Source organism: Phyllostomus hastatus, unplaced genomic scaffold (genome assembly GCF_019186645.2).
Source record: "Phyllostomus hastatus isolate PE091 unplaced genomic scaffold, TTU_PhHast_1.1 phas_scaffold_129, whole genome shotgun sequence".
NCBI lineage: Eukaryota > Metazoa > Chordata > Mammalia > Chiroptera > Phyllostomidae > Phyllostomus > Phyllostomus hastatus.
In genome coordinates, this window is record NW_025334009.1 from 31,699,150 (window position 1) to 31,713,582 (window position 14,433).

Consider the following 14,433-nt stretch of genomic DNA (forward strand, 5'->3'; position numbering starts at 1 on the left):
CAGATGTCCTGGGGCTGGTAACAACTTCTAGCAGATCTGCAAGACCAAGAACTGATGGAGCCTGGGTGCAGGGTGGAGTGATCTGGGGCTACAGCAGCAGGAGCAGGCCACTGACCCCTCCCATTGCCCTTTTTCAGGAACATAATGAGTTCAACTCCTCCATGGCCAGGAGCCAGACCAACACAGCACGGATTGACGGCCTGCGGCCAGGCATGGTGTATGTGGTACAGGTGCGTGCCCGCACCGTGGCTGGCTATGGCAAGTTCAGCGGCAAGATGTGCTTCCAGACCCTGACAGATGGTAAGGGGTGGGCTAGTGACCTGGGCACAGGGAGGGCAGTTCAGGGTGGAGAAACCCCACACCAAAGAAGCTGCCCTTGCATCCAAGAGGCTAGTCTCTAATTGGATTCTGGTAGGATTTCCTTGGAATGGTTTGCCTCCTGATACAGCTGTATAGGGAGACATCTGTCTGAAGTTTAGCCCATTTGGGCCCAACATCTGATGACTTGCGTTTGAAGGGTCTCTGCATAGGATCCAGCGTGTGCACAGCAGTGGGACCCACACATGGGGTCAGTGTGTCCTCTGGCCCAGAAGCAGGGCTCAGATGCCTATTGTTTCGTCACTCACTTCATTCTGTTCTTGGGGGCTGAGAACTGAGCTCACAGCCCAGGCCTCCAGGGAGAAAATGGACAGACCGAATCTGTGGTGTGGCAGTCCCATGAATCCAGCATCTCAGAATATTTGAAGGAGCTTCATATGTGACCCCTAAAATACTTCCACCTTTGGGCTTCATTAGTTTCCTATTACAGCAATTTCCCCCACTCCTCGGAGACCATGCCCTTTAACACTTATGAAAATGAGATTTCCCTGCAGCCTGAGCATTGAGCATAAGTGTGTCTGCCTGCCTGTGTTCACTCACTCTTTTCCTTAGCTAGCCATGGACCATAGTGTGTGTGTTCATTTAACTATTTATTATCTACCTATCTATCTATATTTATATATTCATTTATGAGCTATTTCCTCACCATTTTCCAAATGTCAGCCTATTCCCAACCTCCCAAATTGAAAGCCATTAATTTTATATAATAAGCAGCCTGCCCTTACATAACATTTCATTTTAGGCCAGCACTCTTTGGCTAGGCATTTGACAGGGCCTGAAGTTTTCTAAGGACACATTATGTTTTTGACAATTTAAAAATTCACCAGAAAGATTTAAAAATCAAATGATTTCATATAAAAATCATAATATTCATTTTCTTTGGAACAGTTGTGAGAGGAGCGAGTGCTGGGGTCCTCCTGTGAGGCACTGCTGCCCCACGGGCACCCACTGCTCCCCAGTGACGTGTTCCTGGGTGCCTCAGTGCGGGCTGTCTGGCTCCTGTAGGGTTGGAGTTTGCAACCTGTTTAGAGTGTATTTTAGGTGAATTTTTAGTCATATTTTACAGATGGTAAGATGGGGTGGAAAGGCGAGGCAGGCCATTCAGATTAATAATGCCGCTGGTACGAAAAGAACGCAGGCTGCCTTCTTTTCCTTAAGGACTCTGTCCTCCTCTTTGCACCTCACTTAACCATCCAGATTTATGGGCACTTTGGCATCAGGAGGTACACAGGATTAAAAGCCCAAAACTCAAAATGAGCTGAGCGCCGGTCTCTTGGCAATTCTGCTAGACAAATCAAGAAGTAACAGATTTCTCCCAAGAAGGTGATTCCTTTTACATTGGCAGTTAAATTTTGTAAACCCATGAGGGGTTAGATATAAGAGAGTTCTGGTAAGTGGCCAAATTTGGGAGTATTAATCTTAATGACTGAGGTTCACACATCAGTAGTAATTACGTTCACTGAGGCTTCAGGCCCCAAAGGCAGCACAAAGGTGAGTCTGAAGGTTGAGCGAAGATGGGTCACTGGGGCTGGCAGACCTGTGGGGAGGTCACATTGCTTTATGACGTGTTTTATGTTTAAAGATCTTGTTATGGATCCTCACTGTGGTTCCTTGCATTTTTTGAGCCAAATTAATTTTTTAGAAGCATGCATGCTACAAAAAGCTCTCCATGGAGGGAAACTGAAACTCTACATTCAGTGTTTAAAATTGATTTCCAGAAAGTGGGAGTTTTTGAGAACAGCATCCTTGTCTTTAGCCGTCTCTGTCTCCACCCACAGAGCTGAGGGCTGGTTCTCAAACACTGGGGGCACAAGAATCCCCTCATGTGTTTGGGAAACATGCAGATAGATACCCTGCTCTTCATCCAGGGGTTATGACTCGGGAGATCTGAGTAGGGGCCCAGAAACTGCCATGTTTAACAGTTGGGCTTAGGAGATTCTGATGCAGGGTAGCAGGAACCTTGGTTCAAGACATATTGTCATTAGGGTTGCCAGGTAAAACACAGGCTGGCCAGTTAAATTTTAACTTCAGATAAACAACAATGTTTGGGGCATATCTATACTTATTATATATTGTATGGTATCCTTGGATCATACATTGAATGTCAGCTGTATGCAAAAGGCATACAGAGAGGGTTCTAATGCCTCATTCTTACCTAGATGATTACAAGTCTGAGCTGAGGGAGCAGCTGCCCCTGATTGCTGGCTCAGCGGCGGCCGGAGTCGTGTTTGTCGTGTCCTTGGTGGCCATCTCCATCGTCTGTAGCAGGTAGGCCCTCCACTCCCACCCCTGACTGTTCTCCTTGGACCCTGAAAGCCCCACATTCAGACCCCTTCCAGGCTGCACAGGCTGTCCAGGGCCTGACCCTTCATGGACACACCACCAGAGTCACAGTCATCCCTCTATCTCAACCCACAGGAGCCTAGAATTCTCCAGATTACCTTCTTTGTGCCTGGAATACAATCCTCTGTAAGAACTGGGCAAGGTTATGAGTAAACAGCATCCATCCTCAAGCTTCATTTTAGACAAGACTCTTAGTGCCCCTCACACACCATGGTTTTTTGGAATGACAGTTATAAAATTGCATTTGACCCAGTGGAGCATTACAGCCTGTGCCTCATGCAGCCCGTCTTCTGGTTAGAGAGCCAAAGTCCTCAGCAGAGGGCATAAGGCAACAGGCAGGAGAGGAGCCAAGGAGGAAAAGAGGAACTCCAAGTTCTGCAGAAGGGCTGGCCCTAGAGGCCTTGTGAATTTTTAATACTGTTGTTACTGCCTTTGGTGGTTAGCCCAGATTCTGCTGTGCACAGCCCTGCAGTTGGCCCCTCCCAAGCACTGCGGCAGTGCAGCCAGAGCACTAATAGGCATCCTCAAGAGCCTCTGCTCCACGCTCTGACACAGCTATGCCTGGCCTCTAAAAGACTTTGACTTGAAAGCAGACTCAGCTGCCCACAGTGGTGGTCAAGCTAGACCTCTGGCCATGACAAGAGCTATACCTAAAGTGAGAGTCACAGTTCCCCATCCCAGGAGATGCCTGGATGAGTCCCTATCAGGACAGGAGGCCTGGGTGGAGGTTCCTGGAACAGAGAGGCTAAGAGAGCTCCTTTTCCTTGTATCCACAGGAAACGGGCTTACAGCAAAGAGGCTGTGTACAGTGACAAGCTCCAGCATTACAGCACAGGCCGAGGTGAGTAGAAAGCAGACACCCACTGTTGGACCCTTAGAGAACCACAGAGTGGAGCAGGCAAGTGCTTGGACAGCTCCTTATAGAGATACTGGCTGGCCCTGACCACAGTCCCCTTTCCAGCCAGTCCCCAGTACCCCAGCACTGCCTTTCTTTGCAGGTCCTCAGGGACCACAGGCTGTCCCCCCCTCCCCCCCCCCCCGCCCCCGCCCCAACCATCTGCTGTCTGCCCATTGTGGGCACTCATTGGATGACTGGCAAGTAGATTATCTTTTGCATTGATAAGCCTGTATAGGACAAGGGAGTGCAGGGAAAGATTGGTTTAGCAAGTCAATGAATCCTGAAGTCAGACACAGTGGAGAAGGATGGAGGATTCCCTATTAACATCTTCTGCCTTATCTTATCCAACTGAGCAGCTGGGGAATGTGTTAACCAAATTCACAGATAAGCCAGAGAACATGAATGTAGGGAATTAAAAAGATAGCAGAGCCCAAGAGACCAAAGTGTTGAGATATCTCCCAGCTATTTTCTTTTAAAAAGTTACCTTAAAAGTTTTTTTTCACTCATTATCTTACTCCTCTCTTTAAAAAAATTGATATCTAATATTTTTGTAACTAAAATTGCTCCTCAGCAATGTGTAACATGAAGTCATGTGTCAAAATTACTCTTTTATCTGTGTAATTACAACATTGCAGGGTCTGAAAATGTCCCACTGGGTCAGTCGGGCCACCTTCCTCCCTCCACAAAATGGTACCGTTAATCCTTGCAGCAGACATGTTCTGTTTCTAAATAACTCCTTTTTAATTCCACAGATTCCCTCAGAAGTCTGTCCTACACTTTGTGCTGTGCTCTGTCACAGGCTTCTTCCATAAGCCTCACCTAAATCCTTCTATTGTAATGTAAGCCCTGTTCTTCTGTTCATGCAGCTGTGAGCAAGGAAGACAGACCTTGTCCATGGGCAGTTCTGGGAGCACAAATGGGCTCCAAGGAGAAAGTTCTCATGAATCAAACTCATCTCTTCTCCAAGGTTAGGGTCTCCAAGGCATCCGCACAGCAGCTTCACCACAAAGGAACTCATGTTCTAACATGGCCAGTGCTGGCTTGGGTTGTATAAAGGCTAGTCTGTAGATAAAATCTTGTTTTCCAGGAGCTTTCAATCTAAAACCAAGAAACTGCCAAGGGTTTGCAGAGGATCAAGCCCCAGACAGCTGGCATGATGTTCAGACAGTCACAGTTGGGAGAGAGGCGGGCTCACTGGTGCAGAAACAGTCCCACAGGGCTTCAGGGCAGCCCCACAGTCAGCAGCACAAAGAAGGGTGGGGATTTGAGAGAGGGGCCATCTCTAAATGCACACACACTGCTCCTGACATGCTCAGAGTCCCATATACCCCTCTTTCTTTCTTCTTCCAGTTCACCTGGGCCTTCTCTTTAACCAGATGTCACTGGTTTCAGAGGGGGAACCCTATTGTGTTCTCTCTCCTTTCCTACATCCTGACTCTCTGCCTCACTTCAAAATCTGTAGATGCTTTTACTTATATTTACCTGTGCATTGAAGGCAGGGCCTTAGCTTCCCAAGCTAGGAAAGAAAGAATTCAATTGTATCTAAGATTCTCAAGTGAAGGTACCCTCCAGGGTGCTTTAGAATTACCTGCCTGCCTCCTGGACTCTCAGGATTCTGCCATGCCTCCCCACCGTACCTTTGCTCTTTGCAGTATGGAGAACCATTGTAAAGTCCATTTCAGATTTGGCATCCTGCTTACTCTCTGGATGAGACATTTAGAAATGGCCATGGGGACACAAATTGGGAATACCATTTTGAAGACTAGAGATGGCCAAAGGTGAGAATGGGTTGCCCTAGGAGGGAGTTTCTATTTTAAAGATATGCAAGCTATGCCTTGTCATTGCTTTATATCCTTGTAGGATATAAAAGGTCCCCAGTCATAAAATCAGGGTACAGCTTGGTGCCTTTTCAGCCATTTCACTGTGAGATCTGACATTCTCCTGCTCTGGAGGGATAAGCCTGCTGGGCTGCCATGTGGTGCTTACATGCACAAAGGTGTTCCAAAGTGCTCACAGCCTTCTTCTGGGGCATTTTGTCATATCTAAGGCCTGCAGAAGGAGGCTTCCCTGGTTCCCAGGGTTCTACAGAAAAATAAAAACTCAGTCTGCTATAACCATGGTCTTGCTTCAACCAATGCGGACAGCTGAAGACATAGTGTTGACAAGCTGCACAGTCGCCATCCCTGGGATTCAGGGCAGATCCAGAGTTCTTTGTGGACCAGAGCTCACTCCCTTAGCTGCCTTAGAAGTCTGTCTTCTCTTTAATTCAGTTCACCTTCTATAAATGTCCTTCCCCTCTATTCACAACTGTTCTCTTTTTATCCAGTCCCTAAAACCTGGCTCCTCTTTGTGCCCAGGTTCTCTACACTGAGAGTCTCATACTCTGAACCACATTAGTACATTTTGTCCCATGGACATTGGTTCCTCTGACTAAAGCTGTCACTGTGGGAGAATCACAGTGCAAAGTCTGTGGAGCTGAGGAAAGACTTAGCACATGTATAACAGGAGAGAAAACAAGGCTCTGATGGGGGGATGGGCGTGGCCCAACCCAGGGAAGGGGTAAGAATAATTATGGAGAGCCTACTCTGCACCTTTATTCTGGTAGCTCACATTAATTCATCTAACCCTGACAATCACTCTAGGAGGTTGGCATTTACCTCTAGGGAGGTAAATGACTTACCTAGGTCACATGGCTCATAGGTGGCAGAGGTAGACTGCACACTCTAAATCTGGCTGCAGAGCCCTTGCTCTTCCCATATTACAGCAGCCCAAGGCACCTGGTAGTCAGGAGCAGGTGATGATAAGGTGAGGAATAATTCTACATGTCCTAGTTGGTGGTTTGTTACTCCCCTCGCTGGGTCTCAGGGCAGAAGGCAGAAAAGTCGATAAAACCTGGTCTGAATGTATGCACCTACCTATACCTGGGCCACCCATGTGCATGCACCTTCCTGCGGGATGTGACAACAACCTGGAGCTCTGAGGGCTTCTTGCCCTGGGAATGGCAGAAAACCTGTAGGGATGCCCCAGCCCCATTCATCACTGCCCAAGAAGGCCCTGCCTCTCTTCCCAAAGGCAGGACCCATGCAACCACAGAGAGGCTGACAGCCCTTGCCCTCCCAGATCTGCCTTTCAAGATGATGCAAAAGCTGAAGGAGACATCATGTAAATGTTTGCAAATGAAATACTTTTCCAGCCCATTGAGATGTGGTAGATATGGTCAATTTAAGAACACAGTGCTCTCTGAGACACTGCTTTATGTCCATCCTCTGGGCCTGGAGCACAGTGAACAGGCATGTAAAAGAGGATTTGGATTTGGGTGAAATATACTACAGGAAAGGCAGATTGGGAAGAGCAAGTATGCTTGATATGACGCTAGATGCTTGGATGTAGAACCTGGGAGCTTTTGGTTCATGTTCAAGGGTGGGTGGATGGGGCTGGGGGTTTCCCATGTCCAGGAGAGGGCAGACACATAGTGTGTCCTCATGGTTTATGTGGGGAAATTCTCAGGAGGTGCTGGCTGACTAAAAATTGCCTGGACAAGATGATGCAGGTGGGCCAGGGTGTGCTTCAGAGTCTATCTTAGAAAAGTTCCAATTGGTTCTACATTTGGAAAACACTACTGGGTAATTATGGGGCTTAGATAATTACACACTTGATGGTGGTTGGCACCTTACTGATTTCTGAGTTGGGTGGAGTGTGTAAGGTTGAGAAAGAGGAAAATAAAGTCTTGTTAAGAGTTCAGGGGCCTTCCAAAGGCAGCCTTACCTGACAGAACCATCTCCATGTTACACAAAACCACAGATAGAATCATGGAGCTAATATTATTAAGCTTTGAGAAAAGCACAGGCATCTAGGGTAAGTGCCCAAAGATTGTAGATTAGCCAAGATTGCAGCACTCTAATTTTCACTTAGGGCAGAAGGGCAGAGCATTAAAACAGAAGAGTGAACTTCATCCCTGCCAAATTCTTGAAGAGACTGAAGCAGATGGGTTCTGGGCACTCAAAACTAAATTCAGTGATCATTAGGAACCAACACAAGATTATTAAGAAAAAAATAATGGGACCTCATCTCATTTACTAGAGTTACACATTTAGTAAATTCAAGAGGAACTGCAGATGTAGTGAATTTTTATTTTGGCAAAAATATTTTATCTCCTAAGGGAAAACATTGTAAAGTAGGTACAGAGCTTGTCTTCATACCAAAAGAAAGTGGGTTAGTGACACTGTCAGCCGGGCAGGAAGCCACCAGTTTTATTCTAGTCCTTGTCCAATTCAATCTCTTATTTGTTTGATTGTTTTTTAAATTCATGAGTTAGGTGCAGGTGTAGGGATTCTTATCAAGTTTGTGGATAACAGTTGGAGAGCATAGCTAACACCATAGAAGACAGAATCAAAATTCAAAACTATCCATCAGTGTTGAATGCTAATTCAATATCTGCAAGAAGAAATGTTAGAGGGATAAATGTGGAGTCTAGTGTTTAGGTGAAAACAAAAAGGAAGCAGTACAAAAAAAGAGGAAACCTGACTTGCTATTTGTGTAAAAAAGATGTATTTAGTTGACCACATAATTAATATGAGTGATATATAGCTGATTTTAAAAAGCCAAGCAGTTATTGATGCAGAATAATGTTCTCGAGTTTTGAGCATTTAACTATATTTAGCACTTTATCTGTCTTGATTAATTTCATCTTCATAACTGCCCCATTACGTAGATTTTGCAAGTGAAGAAAGAGAGCCTCAGATAGGACAAGTAACCTGTCCAACACCTGAGAATTGGTGATTTATAAAACAAGGTTTTAAACTCAGGTCTGCCTGGCTCAGTAGTCCCAATTAAAGTTCAGATCAGAGGAGGTGATGCACAGACCTGCTGTCCTCTGTGCTGGGAAGAACACATCTAGAGTGATGTTCTTCATTCTGGAGACCATTTCAAGAAGGACATTGTCAGCAAAGCACCTGTTCAGGGGAGAGTAGGCTGCCTGTGGAGGGTGTCAAGTCCCAATCTCTTACCTTTGAGACTTGGATACAGGTTTGGTGCAGAAGAAATGCAGGCAGGGACCTGGGGGCCATCATTAAGCACAAGACCATTATGGGAAAGGAAAGGACATGTGGTTGCTGCTCTGCATGAGGTTAAATGGAACCGTCTAGTGGAAGGTCAAAGAAGGAAGTTGTGATTCAGTAGAAGAATATACCCACCCCTACACTGGAGCTGTCTAAAATAGAGGCAGGCTGCCTTGTGGGAGGTGAGCTCTTCATTCTTGGAAGCATTCAAGCAGAGATAGTTCTCAGTCAAGGATGTTGTAGAACAGATTCCTGCTTTAGGTGAGACATCAGACTATATTAAACCCAGAAAAACACCTAGATCCAAGATTCTACATCCAGCTTTCTTGACCCTGGGTGGTAGATGTGTGCCAGAACTATAGAGGGCATAGCATCTAGCTCACTGGGAGTCACCTTGAGCACCAAGGTAAAAGTCAGATATACCCCCTGGAGTAGGAAGACAGACTGGAAATTTTGGCTGCCTCTTCTAGAGGTAACAGAAGCATTTATAACTGAGTATGAGTAAATAAGGGCCTTTCCTTTGCGGAGAGGAGGAAAGGCCCCAAGGTACAAAAAGTGTCTGAGTTTTTAGTGGGTGCTTATTAAATGTCAAATACATTTAATGAGCTAGATTCACACATGTGTCTACTGCTAGCTCTAAGCCAGACACTCTAGCAACCATGTTGACTCTTTCAGTCTTGAGCTTGTTGGCTGTGACCCTCCGGTTCCTGGCAGGACTTCAATGGCCCAGACTGTGGGCTTTGCCTGGAAGGACCTGCCTTCCTTGGTCATTGATACCAAACAAGCAGGACAATGTTAAACTCTTTTTCCTCAATAGCAAGTAGACTGTGACCCATTTTCCTTCTCCTGGGACACATATTAGGCAATATCTGTGGTTTTAAAAACAAAGCTTGCAAATGTGGTGAAACCCCCATAGAGAAGGTGGAAGGAAGAACATCTTCAGATCCACTGCTTTTCAGGCTCATTGCCCTCCCTGGGGCTCCCCTCTTGTATTCTTTCTCAAGCCCTGGCTGAGCATCCAGGACTTCTACTCTTTCATGTAGAAAGACAACCACCCATTGACCTGGTTTCTGACCTCCCAAGCAGGTAGAGCAAACTGTTTCTAGTGCCCATGGACCTTTCCTGGTAGGTTCAGTCCAAGAAACTGCCGGACCTTAGCCCTTCACATCAACAGCTTCAACTGCCACCCACATTCCGGTCAAATCTCCAACTGCAGACACAGTTCTCCAGCTCAGTTTCCATTCTGAGTTTTCTGACTGCCTTTTAGCCACCTACATGTTTCATCTGTGCATTCAAAGTCCAAAACCACATGTGCCAATGTCCTTGACAATAGGGTTTCTTGCCCAAAGTCCATTACCTGGTTCATAGCACCATTTCATTCTATGAGTTTTGGCATTGATTTGAATTCTTCTTTTCATGGCTATGAATTCTTCCTTTGAAATTTCTCTTGCCTCTTCTTCTATTCTCATAGTTGAATGCTGTCATCTTTCACCTTCATGACTTTAACAACCTCATAGTTGTTTTCTCAGCCTCCAGCTCCTCCCCCACAACAATGCATGTGAACACTGCAGCCTGCCAGCAAAATGTACTCTCTGATGCCTTGCGCTCAGTACATCCCTCCCCTGCTGATGAAACAGTTGTCAGCTCTGTGTGTCCCATGGCAACAATCCTAATGCCTTTGTTTGGTAATCAAGGCCCTCCTGTGCTAGTGCATCAGCACCGTTCCTTTTCAGAACCCCCTTCTCTGCATATTCAAGCTGGTCACATTCCTCTCTCTCTGAGCTGTGCCTCATGGCACTTCAAGCTCCTCTCTCCCATGCATGGCCATGTGACTTGTCCTGCTAAGATTCTGACCTTAAAGACTGGCATTCATAGCCTCCTGCCTTCTCTGGTTTCAGCAGCACGTACAGCTTGTTTCCAGACTCTCCAGCATTGTACCCCAATTATTTCATGTCTCAATTACCTGAAGAATTTTACAAGATACATTTGTCCTATAGCTCCCATAGTCCCCCAAACAATGCTGTTTTGAATGTCCAGTCAGTGCTGAGAAAAATGAGGGGTGATCAACTGAGACAGAGGATTAACTGAAGTCCCTTCCAGGGACTGAATTTTATATGCAGTTCCCTAAACTGTTTCTCTCTTGTGCTTAGATATCTGGACCAAATTTAGATGAGTCACAAAGATGACTAAGTCTGCCTTGGGTTCAGAGTGGGCAACAATGAAACATACCTCCCCGCTTTCCATGACTCCATCCAAACTGTTGGCACACAAGATATTGGTGACTGAAAATAGCCTAACTCACTACCTCTCTAGAACCACTCTGTGGGATTCTAGGAGTCCTTTACCAGCAGGAAGGCATCAGGCTCTTCCTGGCACTCCTGAAGCCTCCTAGACAGCCATGCTGTCCATGGACCTAAAAGATGTCCATGGCATTGATTTTGTACTTTCTTAATGCACAAGAGGGCAGAAGAGGAGCAGTCTTCTCCTTCAAATTGTCGTCCTAAATGTCACTTACTGTTTGGAACTGGCCCTTTCCCAGCCCACTTCTGTTCTGCCCTAAAAACCTAGCACTTGTAAACTTGATAACTAACCTTTTAGAATCACCCCCACACATCTGTCAGCATCCCAGAGTTTGTCCCAGTGTCGTCATTTTTGACAGCACCCTGATCTACTGATGCGGAGTCTCTCACAATGGCCGGGAGTTTCTTCTACTTCGAGGATTTCTTCATGCCATGCAAGGAGGCTCTGGATTGTGGCTAAGTCATTTCTCCCCAGACTTAATGTATTTAAAGCCTTGGTTCATGTTTAAGATTTGGCAAGTGTCCTAGAACTATGATCCTTTAAACTAAAGCTTTAGCAGTCCAGGCTGTGACCCCAGCCATAGCATAAATAAGTTTCGAGGTCAAAGAACAAACATGTACAAATCAGATCTTTAATAGAAATTACTTAGCTAGAAGATCATAAAACTGAAGATTTTTTTTTCTCTCTCAAGGCACTAGCAATCAGAAGTTTAGATCCATGCATACCTTTTTTGCCAGGGGTTCATAACCTACGTTAAAAAATAACCAGAAACTGGAAATATTATACATATATAATATTAACAATAACGATGTGAAGCACTGTGCAGAGCATTATAAAATGCCTTATGTTATCAATCTATAGTACATTTGATATTATTATTAGTGCCACTATTAATATTTTCCCAACATTCACAATCTGAGAACATTTTCAGAGCCCTGTCTCCAAATGTTTAGCTCTGCCTGACTCGGCAGCTGACTTGAATTCCTTGTTCACTGTCTGGTGATTCATTGCACTAAATACCATTTTCCTGATAATTAAAAACTGCTCACTGGCAAGTGGGAGCAGGGACAGGCTGATGCAGGATTTATGCAGAAATACAAAATGAGCCAAAAGACAAATGACCTGTTCTGCCTAGCTAAAGACATTCTTTTTCCTCCCCGTCTTCTGGGACTTGAGAAAGGCTAGCTATAATGCGGGAGAAAGGTCTGGAGAGACATGTCATTTGGAGATGAGACAGTGCAGGAGGGGCCACTAAGTGCACATGCTCAGCCACGTCACTCTTCTGATTTAGAAGAGATGATCGTGGATTGCTGCTCCTAGCCTGAGGGGTGTAGGCCAGGACCATTTGCTAGGTCAGTCCTATCCAGACCCTATCAGAAGAAAAGCACCGAGTCTGAGCCATTTGTCAGACTTTTGATTTCAACTTCTTTTCGTCAGTGTAACAACAGCATCCTCAATGTCAGGGAAAACAAGTACTGATTCCTAGTGTTGCATAGAGGACAGACATTCTAATTAACATCACATCACCACTTCTAGTCTCTTGTAACCTCTTCAGCTTCTTGTGAAACAGTCAAAACCCTTGGCCTCAGAACAGCAGCTGTGACATTGCATGTGTATATACATGCACACACACCATAATTCTACAGTCCACCAAGGTAGAAAACCTCTCTGTGAGTAAACTACACCTGTCATTAAAGTGTGAACTTTCTCTCATTTAGGTGCACTTCATTGCCCATTATTGGCCTAAAAGAATCCTGGCACCATCAAGAGATGAGCCATTCCCTTCTGGGAATAATAGCTCCTTCCCAGAACTGATTGGGGCCAATATCTCTAGAGCTCATTAACTGGGAATCCTTTCTCATTCATCCTTATATATGTCTTTACTTGCAAGCCATTCATTATAGCACATTCTAGATTGTTTAATTAGTTTCCATGCAAGAGATCCTGTAGGACAGCTTAACATACATCATTTAAAAGCCCTTGATCTAGAATAACAAGGTAGTTATTTTTAAAGTAACTAACATAACCCTAAGCAGCTTATATCCCTCACTGCCCACCCCACTTCCTCTTTCTACCTTCCCAAACATTTCCTAGAACGATTTATTGGTGATTATCATGAGTACAGTATATCATTTTGTGAGCCCTCTCTGTACATTAGGCACTGTGATAGGCATGTCACCTATAATATGATCTTTAATATCATTACCACCCTAGGAAGGAGGTGTTATTGCCCCCATTGGTAGGTGGACGTGGACTTGTTGCATTATGATGGGTTAGTAAGAGGATTTGGGTTCTGATCTCTCCTCTGAGCACTGGCATCTGGGCTCTCAACCTCTTTTTCTCTCAGCTCAGAATTCAGTAAAAGTTACAGGTTGTTGGCACTGACTGCTGTCCGTTTTGCATTTCAAGTGGGTCTGTTGTTGCCTCATCTCATGTCCTCACCCCTCCAGTGCATGCTGACTGACTTCCACCTGCGGCATCTGTATTTTTTGTTTGTTTGTTTGTAATTTATGGAGGCAACATTTACTAATAACATTTAGGAATTTCAGGTGTATGGCATTGTAATTCAATATCTGTATACTCTGTTACATGTTCACCACCCAAAATCTAGTTTCTTTCTATTACCATATATTTAACCCTCTTTACCCAATTGACCCAAACACTCTCTCTGGCCATGAAGCCTCCCCATCCACCTGCACAGCAGGCCAAGTAGCCCGAAGCCAATGACTGATGGGAATCACATGCTAATACCACACCTCCCTACTCCACAGGCTGGGCCAGCTCTGAAGCCTGTGATGATTTACATTGGCTCCCAGAGCTTCTCTGGGTTAAGCCTGCTTCAGCTGCCCACAGTGGTAGGTGGCTTGAGAACACACTCTTCATAGGTTTCCTTCCTTTCCCTCCTACTTCCCCACTCCCTTAGAGGGACTTCTTGGGATCAACTCCCAGATAAGCCACTTGCTTTCAAAACCTTGTCTCAAGGGTTGCTTCTGGCACTGCTAATTTGGCTTTGCTAGACACTTTCAACCTGCTTTCAGTCGTTCCTCTTCACTTGTTCTCCCGACCAAATGAGAAAGAGATGAGCTCCCTCCCTATTTCCTCCTTTCCCACTCTTACTAAATTAGAATCTCTCTCCCTGTGTCTCTCTCCCTTCTCTCCTGCATTCCCTAGGGATTAGAACATTCTGTGATAGAGGTGAGGATCTCTCTATTTTCTGTGCCCAAATGTCAGTCAGCAGATTCCCAGTCCATGTTGTCCTCCCCAGCTTTTCAAGAAGCACTCTAGAATAGTGTTGATTGTCCTAAAGCAGGCCTTCTAGCATGCTGGGAGTCATTTTATTCAGTGACTGAGAATAACCCATCTCCCACAAAAAACCATTTTCTCTGTGCAGGGCACCTGGCTCTCTTTGGCTTTAAAGAAATATCTCTTTCAATTTTTTGCTCTATTATCCTTCTC

At 45.3% G+C, this 14,433-nt stretch overlaps 1 protein-coding gene across 1 annotated transcript in view; it reads left to right on the forward strand.

Moving 5' to 3' along the window:
- EPHB1 (EPH receptor B1) overlaps positions 1-14,433 on the forward strand; it is a 417,172-nt gene that overhangs the window by 335,594 nt on the left and 67,145 nt on the right. The window contains exons 7-9 of the mRNA XM_045857296.1: positions 138-300; positions 2,538-2,646; positions 3,498-3,562. Coding sequence (XP_045713252.1) covers positions 138-300; positions 2,538-2,646; positions 3,498-3,562 — 337 coding nt within the window. The remainder of the gene's footprint in view (positions 1-137; positions 301-2,537; positions 2,647-3,497; positions 3,563-14,433) is intronic.